This window comes from Salvelinus namaycush, chromosome 1 (assembly GCF_016432855.1).
Source record: "Salvelinus namaycush isolate Seneca chromosome 1, SaNama_1.0, whole genome shotgun sequence".
In the NCBI taxonomy this organism is placed as follows: Eukaryota; Metazoa; Chordata; class Actinopteri; order Salmoniformes; family Salmonidae; genus Salvelinus; species Salvelinus namaycush.
In genome coordinates, this window is record NC_052307.1 from 45,988,985 (window position 1) to 46,007,632 (window position 18,648).

Genomic DNA, 18,648 nt, shown 5'->3' on the forward strand with positions numbered 1-18,648 from the left:
ACCATGCTCAGAGTCCCAATGACATATCAGATTTTATTAATTTGCAAACTGGGACAGTTTCACTACAAACAAGACACACTGATTAGGCATTGGAGAAATATGATAAGATGAACACATAGGTCTCTCTCTGTCCATTCTTAGCCCGCCATTTCAGTAATTTGTGTGGTATTACAAAAGATTCTGCTAAAATGACAAAATTGAACTTGATACATATGAAAATAAAAGGCCACACCTGTATAGCATACCAATCAACCAACCATAGCGGCAGGTAGCCTAGTGGTTAGAGCGTTGGGCCAGTAACCGAAAGGTTGCTGGATCGAATCCCCGAGCTGACAAGGCAAAAAAATCTGTCATTCTGCCCCTGAACAAGGCAGTTAACCCACTGTTCCCCGGTAGGCCGTCATTGTAAATAATAATTTATTCTTATGACTTTCTTAGTTAAATAAAGGTTTTTAAAAAAGCCTATTTGTAAGACTGTAGTCACCTGGAAAAAGTAGCAATGTAGAAACACTTTTTTTATATCACAATTGGAATTTTCTTTTGTTTTATCGGAACATGGTCATATACACTGAGTATACCAAACATTAGGAACACCTTCCTAATATAGAGTTGCACCCCCCCCCCCCTGCCCTCAGAACAGCCTTAATTCATCAGGGCATGGACTTTACAAGGCGTTCCACAGGGATGCTGGCCCATGTTGACTCCGATGCTTTTGACAGTTGTGTCAAGTAAGCTGGATGTCCTTTGGGTGGTGGCGCATTCTTGATCCACATGGAAAACGGTTGAGCATTAAAAAAAACAGCAGCGTTGCAGTTCTTGACACCAACCGGTGCGCCCAGCACCCACCATACCCAGTTCAAAAGGAACTTCAATATTTTGTCTGGCCCATTCATCCACTGAATGGCTCACATACACAATCCCTGTCTAAAGGCTTAAAAATCCTTCTTTAACTTGTCTCCTCCCATTCATCTACACTGATTGAAGTGACTTCAATAAGGGATCACAGCTTTCACCTTTCATGTCATGGAAAGAGCAGGTGTTCTTAATGTTTTATATACTTTGCTTATATGATTTCTGACATTCTGAAACATTTAAGATAGCATGAATGCATTTTGTTTCATTATTTTATGAAACAAATAAAACACCAAACATATATTTTCAAAATTGAAAATGTTCATTTAAAGTCGTGTCCACACAGATGTATACCAAAATTCCTATCGATGCAGTAGCTGAAAATACAATTCTGACATTCTGGAGAACAACCATACTCTTTTCATGAAACAGTGACATACTTAACTTGTGTTGACGTGATAGACCATGGTGCGTGGCTCACCATACAATTCATTATAAAATAATACACACAACCTGAGACTGTGTCAGTCTGTTCTGAACTGCTAAAGAAAAACACTATATACTCACTACGTCAACTTCTGGTGCCCCATACTTGTGGGTGTTGTGTCAATCACTGCTCTGGGATCAATTCTGTACAGACACACAGTGATTGTGCAAAGGTAGAGGGTTAAACGGTTATGGTAAGGATGGAATTCACCCATCCTTAAGCTACACAACCAGCACAATCACAAATCAACCCCTAGAACCCCTTCACCCGTTCTAGGTGCACCATTTTAGAGAAGATACTGGGCGTAATGAATATCAAGTGACAGATACTCCACCTAATCTAAAAAAAGGGCTAGGTGGAGTTATTACCTTTTCAACTATAATTTGATCGGTTTAGATCTATGAGGGGCCATCACAAACATGTCTAGACTATAGCTGCTAGGGACAGGAGATTGGTTTAGGAGTTAGGAGAGCTGTCCTGTGTGAGCGGGGATAACCTTCCAGCCCCTGACTTCTATTCCACTCTGTCCTCCTCTCCGTTGGCTTGGCTTTTCTTCTTGTTCTTCTTCTTTTTGGCTGCGGATTCTCCATCAATCCCGCTGGCGTATTCGGAGCGCGTGAGACTGGCCACCCGCTCTTCAGCGCTAAACTTCTTGAGAGGTCTGAGGGGAGAGAGCACAGGATGCAGCAGCTTCATTAGACAAGCGGGTGATATATCTGGAGTACTTCTCCTGTCTTATCCGGTGTCCTGTGTGAATTTAAGTATGCTCTCTCTAATTCTCTCTTTCTTTCTCTCGGAGGACCTGAGCCCTAGGACCATGCCTCAGGACTACCTGGCATGATGACTCCTTGCTGTCCCCAGTCCACCTGGCCGTGCTGCCGCTCCAGTTTCAACTGTTCTGCCTGCGGCTATGGAACCCTGACCTGCTACCTGTCCCAGACCTGCTGTTTTCAACTCTCTAGAGACCGCAGGAGCGGTAGAGATACTCTTAATGATCGGCTATGAAAAGCCAACTGACATTTACTCCTGAGGTGCTGACTTGCTGCACCCTCGACAACTACTGTGATTATTATTATTTGACCATGCTGGTCATTTATGAACATTTGAACAGCTTGGCCATGTTCTGTTATAATCTCCACTCAGCACAGCCAGAAGAGGACTGGCCACCCCTCATAGTCTGGTTCCTCTCTAGGTTTCTTCCTAGGTTTTGGCCTTTCTAGGGAGTTTTTCCTAGCCACCGTGCTTCTACACCTGCATTGCTTGCTGTTTGGGGTTTTAGGCTGGGTTTCTGTACAGCACTTTGAGATATCAGTTGATGTAAGAAGGGCTATATAAAATAAACTTGATTTGATTAGATCAGACAGGTTTTTTACATGGACAATACATTGGAGATAATATACGACAACTACTAGAAATAATAGAACATCATGAAACATAAGAAGCCAGGAATGGTATTTATAGCGGATTTTGAATAGGCATTTGATAAAGACTGGATTTTATTTATAAATTCCTCGATTTTTTCAATTTCGGTAATTATCTTGGGTAAATAAAATGGGTAAAAATAATGTATAGCAACCCCAGGTGTAAAATAGTAAATAACGGCTACTTCTCAGAGAGTTTTGAATTTTCAAGAGGAGTTAAACAAGGGTGTCCGCTGTCACCATATCTATTCGTTATGGCCATCGAAATGCTAGCTATTAAAATCAGATCCAATAACAACATTAGAGGATTAGAAATCCAAGGCTTAAAAACAAAGGTGTCGATGTATGCCGATGACTCAAGTTTTATGTTAAGTCCTCAAGCTAGATCCCTGCAATGTCTCATTAAAGATTGAGATAACTTTTCTGTACTCTCTGGACTAAAACCTAATTTTGATAAGTGTACAATATTACGTATTGGATCCTTAAAAAATACAACTTTTACATTACCTTGCAGCTTACCTATAAAATGGGCTGACGGTGAAGTAGACATACTTGGTATTCATATCACAAAATATATAAATAAGCTCTCCACAATGAATTTCAATAGAAAACTTGCCCTGATTAACTCCTTAGTCATATCTGTTTACTCACTTATGGCGCTGCCTACTCCTGATGATTCGTTTTTCAAATCATATGAGCAAAAAATAGTTTGCTTTATCTGGGACGCTAAACCAGACAAAATAAAACGTGTCTATCTATATAATGAATAGGGTGGGTTGAGATTAAATAAAAACACTAAACCTCTCAAAGCTTTTCTTATTCAAAGGTTTTACTTGAACCCTAAATGGTTCTCAAATAGATTACTAAGAAAAGCTTAGCTTGTTTAAAAATGGCCTTTTTGCCTTTGTGTAGATTTCCATGTCTCCTTTTCGATTAATTGAAAATTATACTTTTTTCAAAGTATCTCTTTTTCAAACAAGTATGGCTACAAATCCTATTTTATCCCCTTGAAATACAACAAATATTATGGCTGAACTAAATGTGCTGGTTGATAAAATACCTGTATTTATGGGAAATATGTTTGAAAAGTGTATTTTGTTCTTAAATTATAGTGTAAATTGGAATGGTAGAGTTATGTCCTTCATGGAGTTATCAGAATTGTACAGACAGGTCTGCTCAATCCAAGAGTACAACCAATTGATTACAGCATTACCCCAAAAATGGAGGAGGCAGGTGGCAGCGGGAGGAGGTAGGGAACTGCTCTGTCTGCCCAATATAAAGGATCAAAACTGGCAGAGGAATAAAATAGCATAAATAGGAAAGTATACCAGTTTCATTTGAGGACCAGGATGTTGACAACTGTGCCATACAGACTGCAAAATAGTTGGGAAGAGATTTTTAATGTACCGATTCCATGGTACAGGGTGTATGAGTTGATATATAAAACAATGCAAGATTCAAGACTTCGTGCTTTTCAGCTAAAATTATTATATAGAATTCTTGCCACCAACAAAATGTAGAATATTTGGGGCATAAAATCATCAAAGCTCTGCAGATTTTGTTGTGAGGATACTGTTAGGAGATCTGGAGAGACCGAGTCAGTCAATTACTAATATACAAAATACTCTTAGTGAAAGTATTTATCTTCAAATCGCAATCTGTGGATTCTATTTGATTAGATAGATTGAAATTGTACGTTAAACATCACAGCATAGTTGAAAGATATGTGTTGCGTAGAAACCCGAAGTGGGTGGCCAGCAGAGATAGATGGGATGGGCTGAGGGAAGCTAAGGGTTGGGATGTGGAATTGGAGACAAGTGGGAGTGGAGTTGCTGTGCGGGAGACAGAATGATGGTCAAAGAGAAAAGTAAAAATAATGAAAAGTGTGTTTGAATGACACTGAGGGGCAGGGTTTTTATAACTAATGCCGGTTTGCCTGAGGCTGATGCCGTGCAGGTGTTTGTACACATGCATATACACAAACACTCATTCAAATAAACACATACAAGAACAGACACATGCATGTAATAGTGCCAGACATGCATACAAACATATACAGCTGGCATTGCCGTTATGATGTTAGCTGTCCTTGATGTCCTTTGTTTTGAATTGATTTATTACATTTTTTTGCATTGTTGTTCGCTGTTTTCTTCTGTCTTTTTCTTTTTTCTCTTTAGTTCATTCTCTTGGTTGTTGGTGAATTGGGGGGTTCTTGAGGGTGGGGATGGAATTATTTGTATTTTAAATTTTTCTTCTTGGGGGGGTGTGAGGGGTCTCGAATGGTTGAGGGACAGCTATTGGGGAACTGTGTGGGGGATCTTTGAGGGTTCGGGTTCACGTTTTTTTGCCTGCTGGGAGATCTGTCAACGTGCCCTTGAGCAGGGCATTGACCCTGGATGCTTCTGTGTGTCGCTCTGAATGGGAGTGTTGGATGACTTGTATAATGTAGTTGTTGAGCGGCCTCACTGCAAGTATATTGTATGTTTCGGATATTAAATATTATATATATTTTTTTTTTACTTAAAAAAACAAAATCTCTACTTCATCCTGAACATACTACCTCTTCCCAAACAAGCCTCAGCTAGCCCAAAGACGGCACTACAGGAGAACAGACCCATCTCTGGCTGTGGTGAGTACTAATAACCCATCTTCACAAGGAGGGAGAGAAGCACCAGAGAAAATAGTGACTGACTGTTGTGTGTATAGGTGAGGATCTCTATTGACCAACGATAACTGTCATGTCACATCGCAGCAGGGGGACCATGTAAAACCAGCCTGTGTCTTTATCTAATCAATAACCCCTGGAGCTGGAGCCTGCCCCGGGCTGCCCAGCCCAGAGGGACATTTAGGGCCCACGGAGCACAGTAGGCTGCAGCAAACACCCAGGGCAGTGAAACTGATCACCCCAGAGGAGCCTGCCTTCCAGTAACAGGATTATTGATCTGCAGCTATAGTGTGCTCTATAGGGACCCCTACTGGAGGACATATGAATGGGGAGCCTGACTGAAGAGCATATATCTCCACAAATCTCGGTTAACCCAGAACTGAAGTCTCCCATAATTGGTCAGATGCCCGATTAAGTTCTGGGTCCATAAATGTTAAGAGTAGAGCTAGAATGAGGATCGGAACCGGAACAAAGATCTCCTCTAAAAAAAACAGACAGGGTTGGCTTAGATTGTTAACAAAATGTAAGCTATATTTCATCTCCAATATATATTTTTAAACATATACATTTGCACAATGAGCATGTCTCTAAAATACATCGTTACAGTTGTTAGTTAGCTAGCGAATTTGACCCATATTAGCATTGACATGAAGTCAGTCAAAATACCTCAAAACAAGATATGATATCAATAACATGATGAAACAAGCCACTTACGATTCCCCACATGAGAGTTCATCATTCTTGCTAACAATCTGGCCATCCAGAATCACAACAATACGCTGACTTCTGCCCCATGGAAGCGGACATATGGTTAGCTGACAACGTCACAAACTATCTATGGACCAAATGTCCCCTCCCCTTCCGAAATGTGAAAGACGCACCTGTGAAATCGTGATGTGTCTAAATCACAGGAAATAATGCTGCTCGTTATCTCATGCATCCCATTGTATCATGAGATCTACGGTACCATTTATGTTTACATAGTCTGTCTATGAGAGATTAATCTACACACAGAATGCATCACTCTCACTGCCGGATCTGGCATCCGTCAAAAGTTCAATACTTAGCGGAGAATCCCCCCCCCTCAAACCCACCCCAGCGCATATGCATGCCTTCGCCCCTTCGCCTCTCCCCCTCACAGACGATTGTTATTGAAGTACATCAACCCGCCTCGGGTTGATGTACAGACGATTGTTATTGAAGTACATCAACCCGCCTTGAAGTACATCAACATGCCACTACCATTTTCTAGATCAGTTTCTTTGAAATTGCAATGAAAGTTGTAACCAATTCCTTTTCAGTTATGGCTCTTAAAAAATACATAAAATCAACTACCTAGCTTTTCAAAATGTTAATTCAAACAATTCAGAAAGTTGGACCAAATAACATTCACAATGACTGGAGAGATAAGGAATGTAGGATATGGGGCACAGTCTAAATATACTGCTATTTTATAGTCAGCTCTTGTTTAATTGTTTGCCGTCTGTTTGTTACCAAAGGACAAAGAACATCGTAAGCACAAGGGACAAAATAACCCCCTCAGGCAAGTCCTAGTGCAACCTCAGCCTCACCACCAGAGACGGCAATGTAAATAAACAATGAAAGGTGGTCTCCATGTATTCTTAACACCCTTGGCTGTGTGAAGTCTAGCTAGAGTTTACACCAGAGGGAGTAGGGAGTGTGTGTGAGATGTGCCTCAGAAGGCTTTGTGTATGTGTTTGTATGTTTGTTGCTGGACTATTCAGGCAATTAGAGAGAGGACCTGCCTGGACAAGGACAGTGCAACACCGCAGCCATACCACACCTGTAATGAAGTCTCTACTGACAGGTGGCCGGAGAACCAAAAAAAAAACACTGTCCCAGGATGCTTTCCAAATGGCACCCTATTCCCTATACAGTTCACAAATTTTCACCAGGGCCCATAGGGCTCTGGTCAAACTAGTGCACTGTATAGGGCCAGAGGGGTCCTGAGAGAGACACTAGGAGAACGAGGGAGTCTGTTAGAAAGAGCCAATAGCTGTTATCAAATCAGTGAGACTGGGTGTGTGTGAACACGAGAGCAGTGGTAACACATTCAAAGCTGAGCCAACCATCAGACAGGCCATATGGATGATGTCTAGGCTGGGGTTAAAACAGTGAGTGTCGCTGTGTAAGTGTGTGTCTGTGAGCATAGTAAAACTGTAGAGAGGAGTGTCCGATACTGTTTCACGCAGGCTTTATTCATTAGGGGTCCTGGCCGATAATTAGCCTAGCTGTTAAGGACAGCAGCCAGTGAGGTCATTAACACTAGAACAGTCATTTGGACTGCTCGTGAATGAAAAAATATTATTAGTGCCATTTTTAAAGTCATGCCCCCCTTCGTCGTTGACTTTTTCTAAATAAGTCTATATAAAAATGGGACAGATGGAGCAGGAGAATATGGCTGCCGTTTTATGGGCTCTTCAACAACCGTGCTATTTTATTTAGTTATTCACATTGTTAGTCACTTATTTTGTACATAATGTTGCTGCTACCATCTCACATGATCGAAAAGAGCTTCTGGATATCAGAACAGCGATTAGTCACCTTGAACTGGACGATGAATTTATCTTTAATGAGTTGGACGAGAGGGATTTACTCCAGACACCTGAACAGGTCCTCATCCCCGTAATTTGCAGGAGAAAGAGACGGAAAATATATCGTGGAAAGAGATCGGGGTGCCTTGTGAGGATCCGCCGACGAGTGGCTAATCTGCTGTTGCCATCGGTACTATTGGCCAACGTACAATCGCTGGATAATAAATTGGACGAACTATAAGCACGTATATTCAAGTGCTTTGAAAGGCTGGTCATGCCTCACATCAACACCATTATCCCAGAAACCCTAGACCCACTCCAATTTGCATACTGCCCCAACAGATCCACAGATGCAATCTCTATTGCACTCAACACTGCCCTTTCCCACCTGGACAAAAGGAACACCAATGTGAGAATACTATTCATTGACTACAGCTCAGCGTTACAACATCACAGTGCCCTCAAAGCTCATCAGTAAGCTAAGGACCCTGGGACTAAACACCTGCCTCTGCAACTGGATCCTGGACTTCCTGACGGGCGTCCCCAGGTGGTAAGGGTAGGGAACAAAACATCCGCCACGCTGATCCTCAACATGGGGGCCCCTCAGGGGTGCGTGCTCAGTCCCCTCCAGTACTCCCTGTTCACTCATGACTGCATGGCCAGGCATGACTCAAACACCATCAAGTTTGCCGATGGGCCAGCTCAACTTGCCCCCCCACCTGCACCCCCTCTTCACTATTTTACACTGCTGCTACTCTGTTATTATCTATGCATAAGTCACTTAACTCTACCTACATGTATATATTACCTTAATTACCTCGACTAACCGGTGCCCCCGCACATTGACTCTGTATCGGTACCGCCTTTCTATAGCCTCGCTATTGTTATTTTACTGCTGCTCTTAATTTGTTACTTTTATTTCTTAAAATTGTTGGTTAAAGGCTTGTAAGTAAGCATTTCACTGTAAGATCTACACCTGCTTTTATTTAATTTAACAAACTGTTAGAATCATAATATTACAAACTGGAGTTTTAACCAGCTTTAGGACCGCATGGCATAAACAAATAAAAAAAATGGATTTCATCCATTGCCCCTCCTTTTCGACAGTAGTGCCTGCTCTGCTCCTTCTTCTGACAGTGGTATGTGCCGTGCCCAGTTGATAATCACCCCGATAATTGCCTCAAAACTGAACCTAAACAAATTTCACACATAACAGATTAAATAAATTAAGTATCACGAGGGAGAAAAGGGGGAGAATGGCTGAGTTGATGAACAAGGCTGGAGCGAACGATGCATAATTATGTAATCACCAACTGTGAATGAAAAGGGCTGGCTATTCTATTGCATTGACCTAATTATAATCTACAAAATGGTAGGGATGTAACGGTACATGTATTCGTACTGAACAGTTCCGTACAGGGACCTCTGTTCGGTCCGCACTGTGAATCCGAATGAACACACAATGAAACATTTTACAAAATAAAAACACTAGGCCTATAGGCTATGCCTATGCTGCATTGTATGCCTCTGAGTAAATCTGGTGGAAAAAACCTAACATTTCAGGATATTCATTAAAACTAGCATGTTGTAATCAAAATTGGCACATTTCAAACTGTCCTTTTGTGAGGCGCAGAGGTGGGGTCGATAAACCAGAATTGGAGGATCGTCAATTGTTTCAAATCTCCAGCTTGGGAAATATTCTGCTTCCCAGTAGATCACAACGGCAATGGACAGAAAGTTGTGGATAAAACATTAACAGTATGAACCACGCTCAACGAGAATAGCTTATGCAGCTGCCAAAACCTCATATGTTGACATTTACACCAACATCACCCCAGTATACCAGAGCAAGACGGAAACGCAAAGAAATTACATCTCATCCCCCCTGCATTCAAACAGCCCTTGCCAGGCGATTCTGACTGGGCCAAACTAAACAGCGATATGTAGGCTGTGTTTATATATTTTTTACAGTCTTTGGTTTATAGCTGCGGATATGCGCCCATTCTTGGTGGTTGAGAATAGGGGTTTCAGCACCTCATGAAAGTGTTCGAGCCACATTACGAACATTTCAGCAAACACGTAGGACCTGCTTTATAAAAGCAAGCCAAAGCCTTCAATGAATTGGCGAATGCACCCTGTGTTGCACTTACTTAACCTCTACTTCCTCAGAAACCCGGGTCCGGGAGCATCCCCACCAGTAAAAAAGCTGACTAGCATAGGCTAGCATAGCGTCACAAGTAAATAGTAGCATCTAAATATCATTAAATCACAAGTCCAAGACACCAGATGAAAGATACACATCTTGGTAATCAAGCCATCATTTCTGATTTTTAAAATGTTTTACAGGGAAGACACAATATGTAAATCTATTAGCTAACCACGTTAGCAAAAGACACCACTCCCATACTCCACCATTTTTCTTACTCCATCAGCAGCTATCACAAATTCGACCAAATAAAGATATAAATAGCCACTAACCAAGAAACAACCTCATCAGATGAGTCTGATAACATATTTATTGTATAGCATAGGTTTTGTTAGAAAAATGTGCATATTTCAGGTATAAATCATAGTTTACAATTGCAGCCACCATCACAACTCGACTAGAATAACTACAGAGAGCAACGTGTATTACCTAATTACTCATCATAAAACATTTCTTAAAAATACACAGCGTACAGCAATTTAAAGACACAGATCTTGTGAATCCAGACAATATTTCAGATTTTCTAAGTGTTTTACAGCGAAAACACAATATAGCGTTATATTAGCTTAGCACAGTAGCAAACCACACAACAGCATTGATTCCAGCCAAACATAGCGATAACGTATTCACCACCAAAATATATTAATTTTCACTAACCTTCTCAGAATTCTTCAGATGACAGTCCTGTAACATCATATTACACAATGCATATAGAGTTTGTTCGAAAATGTGCATATTTAGCGGCACAAATCGTGCTTATACAATGAAAATAGTGTCCAAATACTCAAGCAATCTGTCCGGCGCCATCTTGGAAAGACACCTATTCTTATCGAAAACTATTCATAAACTTGACTAAAAAAATACAGGTTGGACAGCAATTGAAAGACAAATTAGTTCTTAATGCAATCGCTGAATTACATTTTTAAAATTAACCTTACTGTGCAATACAGGGTGCAATACAGGGTGCGATAACGCAAGGCTACACGGCAAATAATGGCGTCTTATGCATTTTACTTTTTCAACAGAACAACGAATTATCAGCATAAATAGTTCTTACTATTAGCTCTACTCCCATCAGAATCTTGGGAAAGGTGTCATTTGGCCAAAAGAATCGTTGCTGGGTTGGAGAATGTTTCCTTCCACGTTGCAATTAGCAGTACACAATGGCATGCGAGAGAGAGATACCCAACTCAATACAACATCAGAAAATGAAATGCCCGAAAATCGCAATATACTGACATAAACTGATATAAATCGGTTTAAAATAACAAGATTATGATGTCTTTAAAGCCTATATCGAATAAAAACAGAGCCGGATATATCAAGGAGCTAAAACCAGAGCTTCTAAAACGACATGCCAAGACCCTCTCTGCGTCAGCGCGAAGATCCAAAAGGGTGGACACATCGATTCCAATCAATGTATAGACTTTCGGCTCTGCGTAGAAACTCCATTTCAAGTCTCCCTATTCGCTAACAACCAGGGGAAGGCGTATGCAGTGCATCTCAACCAATAGAGGACAGGCAAATTAATACACAGGTCTCAGAACAGCCAGCAAAATTCTGCATTCTGACATACACATAGGAAAATTGCTCTACGTCGAGTTCTGTTTCACCCACAGATATAATTCAAACGGTTTTAGAAACTAGAGAGTGTTTTCTATCCAATAGTAATAATAATATGCATATTGTACGAGCAAGAATTGAGTACGAGGCAGTTTAATTTGGGAACACCAAGAAAAAAAGTGCTAACAGCTCCCCCTATTGACAAGAAGTTAACTTGTTTGGGATAGGGGGCAGCATTTTCACGTTTGGATGAAAAGCGTGCCCAGAGTAAAACTGCCTGCTACTCAGTCCCGGTTGCTAATATATGCATATTATTAGTATATTTGTATAGAAAACACTCTGACGTTTCTAAAACTATTTGAATGATGTCTGTGAGTATAACAGAACTCATATGGCAGGCAAAAACCTGAGAAAAAATCCAACCAGGAAGTGGGAAATCTGAGGTTTGTAGGTTTGCCTATCCAATACAGTATACAGTGTCGATGGGTCATATTGCACCACCTAAGGCTTCCACTAGATGTCAACAGTCTTCAGAACCTTGTTTGAGGATTCTACTGTGAATTGGGGGCTAATGAGAGCTGAATGAGTCAGAGCTCTGCCAGAGTGGCATGAGCTGATCACGCGTGCTCACGTGAGAGTTAGCTCTGTTCCATTGCATTTCTACAGACAAAGGAATTCTCCGGTTGAAACATTATTGAAGATTTATGATGAAAACATCCTAAAGATTGATTCTATACTTCGTTTGACATGTTTCTACAAACTGTAATATGACTTTGTGTCTGAACTTTCGCATGGACTTGCCCGCGCATCGTGAGTTTGGATTGTGTACTGAACGCGCGAACAAAAAGGAGGTATTTGGACATAAATGATGGACTTTATGGAACAAATCAAACATTTATTGTGGAACTGGGATTCCTGGGAGTGCATTCTGATGAAGATCATCAAAGGTTAGTGAATATTTATAATGCTTTTCTGACATCTGTTGACTCCACAACATGGCGGATATCTTTATGGCTTGTTTGGGCTCTGAGCGCTGTACTCAGATTATAGCATGGTGTGCTTTTTCCGTAAAGTTTTTTTTTTTTTTTTTTTTAATCTGACACAGCGGTTGCATTAAGGAGAAGTGTATCTAAAGTTCCATGTATAATACTTGTATCTTTTATCAATGTTTATTATGAGTATTTCTGTAAATTGATGTGGCTCTCTGCAAAATCACCGGATGTTTTGGAGGCAAAACATCACTGAACATAACGCGCCAATGTAAACTGAGATTTTTGGATATAAATATGAACTTTATCAAACAAAACATACATGTATTGTGTAACATGAAGTCCTATGAGTGTCATCTGATGAAGATCAAAGGTTAGTGATTAATTTTCTCTATTTCTGCTTTTTGTGACTCCTCTCTTTTGCTGGAAAAATGGCTGTGTTTTTCTGTGAATAGGTGCTGACCTAACATAATGATATGTTGTGCTTTCATCGTAAAGCCTTTTTGAAATCGGACACTGTGGTGGGATTAACAACAGGTTTATCTTTAAAATGGTGTGAAAGACTTGTATGTTTGAGGAATTTTAATTATGAGATTTCTGTTTGAATTTGGCGCCCTGCACTCTCACTGGCTGTTGTCATATCGATCCCGTTAACGGGATCCCAGCCATAAGTTAACAAGCTACAGTTTTGGCAAGTCGGTTAGGACATCTACTTTGTGCATGACACAAGTAATTTTTCCAACAATTGTTTACAGACAGATAATTTCACTTATAATTCCTTGTCAAAACACAACTGATTGGCTCAAACGCATTTAAGGAAAGAAATTCCACAAATTTACTTTTAACAAGGCACAGCTGTTAATTGGAATGCGTTCCAGGTGACTACCTGGTCAGAGTCTTTAGGTGCCTTTTGACAAACTCCAAGTGGGCTGTGATGTGCCTTTTACTGAGGAGTTGCTTCCGTCTGGCCACTCTACCATAAAGGCCTGATTAGTGTCTGCTTCTCCGAGTGCTACAGTGATGGTTGTCCTTCTGGAAGATTCTCCCATCTCTACAGACGAACACTAGAGCTCTGTCAGAGTGACCATCGGCTTCTTGGTCCCCTCCCTGACCAAGGCCCTTCTCCCCCGATTGCTCAGTTTGGCAGGGCGGCCAGCTCTAGGAATAGTACAGATCATTCAAAATGTCTTCCATTGAAAAACGATGGAGGCCACTGTGTTCTTGGGGACCTTCAAATGCTGCAGAAATGTTTTTGTACCATTGCCCAGATATGTGTCTCAACACAATCCTGTGTCGGAGCTCTACGGACAATTCCTTCGACCTCATGGCTTGATTTTTGCTCTGACATGCGCTGTCAACTGTGGGACCTTATATAGACAGGTGTGTGCCATTCCAAATCATGTGCAATCAATTTAAATTTACCGCAGGTGGACTCCAATCAAGTTGTAGAAACATCAAGGATGATCAATGTAAACAGGATGCACCTGAGCTCAATTTCAAGTCTCATAGCAAAGGGTCTGAATACTTATGTAAATAAGGTCTGTTATTTTGTTTTATACATTTGCAAAAATCTCTAAAAACCTGTTTTCGCTTTATTATTATGGTGTATTGTGTGTAGATTGAGGATTTATTTACTTTTTAATCCATTTTAGAATAAGGTAACAAAATGTGGAAAACTTTTTGAAGGCATTGTAATTCCATACATTTTTTCAACTGTTACCAAGGGACCTTCAGTCAAGTCTTGTATGGTCTGCACATGTTCATTAGTCTATTAGTGTGTAGCCCAAAACGGTTCGGACGCCATAGACAGCAGTTGGCAGATCGTCTGTACCGACTTCAGACCAGTCTCCTGACACTTGTGGAGGTCGTAGAGCAAAACGGGGAACACCATCATGTTCTTGATTGTCATCTTTCCCTAAAAGTTTGTAGGCCAAACCGTTCGGAAGCTACAAGCAATATTGTGAGAAGACTGATCTTTGGGATGTCTCATGGTCTGACAAACACCGCTCTAGCTCTGTCACCTTTCACAGCAGATGCGGAAGTGCGACAACATAGGCGGATGGAGACGCTACACCTCCATAGTCACTGCTGATTCTTAAGGGGGATTTGTTTAGTATGCTAATTAGATTTCCGCGGGTGTGCGGAAATCGACTGTAGGGGGTTAAACAGTATTACCGCACACAGAGCGAGTCCATGCAAAGTATTATGTAACTTAACTTCTTATGGCTGCAGGGGCAGTATTGAGTAGCTTAGATGAAAGGTGCACAGAGGTGCCCAGAGTAAACGGCCTGCTCCTCAGTCATAGTTGCTAATATATGCATATTATTATTAGTATTGGATAGAAAATACTCTGAAGTTTCTAAAACGGTTTGAATTATGTCTGTGAGTATAACAGAACTCATATGGCAGGCAAAAACCTGAGAAAAAATCCAAACAGGAAGTGGAAATTCTGAGTCTGGTAGATTTTCAACCAAGCTCCCATTGAAATCACGGCTTCCACTAGATGTCAACAGTCTGTAGAACTTTGTCTGATGACTCTACTGTGAAGGGGGGCCGGATGAGAGGAGAATTTGTCAGGTCTGCCATGAGGTGACCATTCTTTGACCATGCGCGTTCACATGAGGGAGCTCCGTTCCATCGCTCATCTGAAGTCAATGTAATTCTCCGGTTGGAACGTTATTCAAGCTTTATGTTAAAAACATTCTAAAGATTGATTCAATACATCGTTTGACATGTTTCTACAGACTGTTAAGGAACTTTTGGACATTTCGTCAGGTTTTAGTGAACGCGCTTCCCTGACGTTGGATTTGTATACCAAACACGTGACATAAATAGCTATTTGGACATAAATTATGGACATTACCGAAAAAAACGAACATTTCTTGTGGAAGTGGGAGTCCTGGGAGTGCATTCCGACGAAGATCAGCAAAGGTAAGTGAAGATTTATAATGCTTTTTATGAGTTTTGTTGACTGCACAATTTGGGCGGGTAACTGTATGGCTTGCTTTTGTGGCTGAACGCTGTTTTCAGATTATTGAATATTGTGTTATGCCGTAAAGCTTTTTGAAATCTGACACAGCGGTTACATTAAGAACTAGTGTATCTTTAATTCTATGTAAAACATGTATCTTTCATCAAGGTTTGATGAGTATTTCTGTTATGCAATTTCTCCGGATATTTTGGAGGCATTTCTGAACATGGCGCCAATGTAAATGGAGGTTTTTGGATATAAATATGAACTTAATCGAACAAGACATATGTATTGTGTAACATGAAGTCCTATGAGTGTCATCTGATGAAGATCATCATATGGTTAGTGATTAATGTTATCTCTATTTGTGCTTTTTGTGACTCCTCTCTTTGGCTGGAAAAATGGCTGAATTTTTCTTTGAGTTGGTGGTGACCTAACAATCGTTTGTGGTGCTTTTGCTGAAAAGCTTATTTGAAATTTGAAATTATTTGACACTTTGGTGGGATTAACAACAAGATCACCTTTAAAATGGTATAAGATACATGTATGTTTGAGGAATTTTAATTATGAGATTTCTGTTTGAATTTGGCGCCCTGCACTTTCACTGGCTGTTGTCATATCGATCCCGTTACCGGGATTGCAGCCATAAGAAGTTTTAAGCACTTTTTTACTACTGAACTTATTTAGGCTTGTCAAAACAAAGGGTTTAAATACCTGACTCAAGACATTTCTTAAAATATTATTCCACTCTGACATTATGGGGTATTGTGTGTAGGCCAGTGACAAAATCTCAATTTAATAAATGTTTTATTCGGTCTGTAAGAAAACATTATAAATGCTTACTCTATAATAATACACTAAATCAAGATGGCACATTACACATCATGAAATATATTGAGCCAAAAATGACAAACAGCCTAGTACTGGCAAATAGAATGCAATTGAATGAACATACAATTGACTTCAATGTGATTTTAATATACAGGCATACGTAGCCCATTTATCTTTTGCAGTCATCTCTATTTTCACTTCAAACAATTTTATTCTTTACTTGTTCGTAACAATTGCAAAGAAATTGGCAACGTTGTATTTGTAGTCTACTTCGTTCTGAAGTTATCGGCGGTCACAGCGCGACAGAAAACTCTTAATTCTGTGTTTAGCTGAGCTCTTCTGTGTATAAAGTGACTGGGAAGGGCAAAAAAGCATCTAAGGCAGTCGGAAAATAACAAACGTTTTCAAGTGCAACTTTAGTAATAATGGTTTTGGGAAACAACCGAAGATGGTAAGACGGTTCTAACAATGATCTGAATGCTATGAAGGCTTTGGGAAACGAGGCCCAGGACCCTGGTCAAAAGTAGTGCACTATATAGGGAATAAGGTGCCACTTGGGACACACACAGGAAAAAAACATGAACCACACTCTTACATCACGGTGATGGGCAAGGAATTGTTTTACAAACCTAGCTCACCGAAACCAAATGAACCAAGTTCCACTGAGCTGAACGTCAGTCAGACTGCATTAATCTATAGCAGGTGCTAGCTGCTAGCTCGCTGTAGAAATGAGAGCCCACGCTAATCAGTCCAAGCAGCGCAGAATATACTAACATGTCTCCCACAATCAGAAGGCTAATGAGCACTAGGGCACCCTGCTGAGCTGACCCTCCTTCCCTCTCTCCGGCTGTGCTGCGCTGCCTGCGTCTGTCTCGAGGGCGAGTCCAGGCCAAGCAGCCAGCCAGAAGCCAGTCAGGCCAGAACCTGAGTGCTGGGCCTCAGGGGGATCCCTCAGATGACCACTAATAGCTGTGTGAGAGCAGAGATGAGTGGAGGCAGGTCCAGTGTCAGACACCCCTAGCAACGGCCACGCCTGGCCATACGGATCGTCCTCTGGGGGTCTAGACATACAGCCACTCCTCTACACCCAGAGGGACAGGAACGGCAGCTCGCTATGGCTGCTATTTCAAAAGCAAAAAAAGGCAGCTTCCTCCACTGCACACACATACATACAGTTGAAGTCGGAAGTTTACATAAACTTAGGTTGTAGTCACTAATCTCGTTTTTCAACCACTCCACAAATTTCTTGTGAACAAACTATAGTTTTGGCAAGTCGGTTAAGATATCTAATTTGTGCATAACAAGTAATTTTTCCAACAATTGTTTACAGACCGATTATTTCACTATCACAATTCCAGTGGGTCAGAAGTTTACATACACTAAGTTGTCTGTGCCTTTAAACAACTTGGAAAATTCCAGAAAATGCTTTAGAAGCTTCTGATAGGCTAATTTACATAATTTGGGTCAATTGGAGGTGTACCCGTGGATGCATTTCAAGGCCTACCTTCAAACTCAGTGCCTCTTTGCTTGACATCATGGGAAAATCAATCAGCCAAAACGCATTAAAAAAATGGTAGACCTCCACAAGTCTGGTTCATCCTTGGGAGCAATTTCCAAACGCCTGAAGGTACCACATTCATCTGTACAAACAATAGTACGCAAGTATAAACACCATGGGATCACGCAGCCGTCATACCGCTCAGGAAGGAGACGTGTTCTGTCTCCTAGAGATGAATGTACTTTGGTGCGAAAAGTGCAAATCAATCCCAGAACAACAGCAAAGGACTTTGTGAAGATGCTGTAGGAAACCGGTACAAAAGTATCTATATCCACTGTAAAATGAGTCCTATATCGACATAACCTGAAAGGCCGCTCAGCAAGGGAGAAGCCGCCGCTCAGCAAGGGAGAAGCCACTGCTCCCAAACCACCATAAAAAAGCCAGACTACGTTTTGCAACTGCACATGGGGACAAAGATTGTACTTTTTGGAGAAATGTCCGCTGGCCTGATGAAACAAAAATAGAACTGTTTGGCCATAATGACCATGATTATGTTTGGAGGGAAAAGGGGGAAGCTTGCAAGCCGAAGAACACCATCCCAACCATGAAG

The 18,648-nt window shown here is 41.0% G+C and overlaps 1 protein-coding gene across 4 annotated transcripts in view; it reads right to left on the reverse strand.

The window, feature by feature from the left end:
- Positions 1 to 352: 352 nt before the first annotated feature.
- Positions 353 to 18,648, reverse strand: part of ddx31 (DEAD (Asp-Glu-Ala-Asp) box polypeptide 31) — a 51,118-nt gene continuing 32,822 nt past the window's right edge. For all 4 annotated transcript variants that reach the window (XM_038989479.1, XM_038989497.1, XM_038989491.1 and 1 more), the window contains exon 21: positions 353 to 2,000. In XM_038989479.1, coding sequence (XP_038845407.1) covers positions 1,853 to 2,000 — 148 coding nt within the window. In that variant the 3' untranslated portion in view covers positions 353 to 1,852. The remainder of the gene's footprint in view (positions 2,001 to 18,648) is intronic.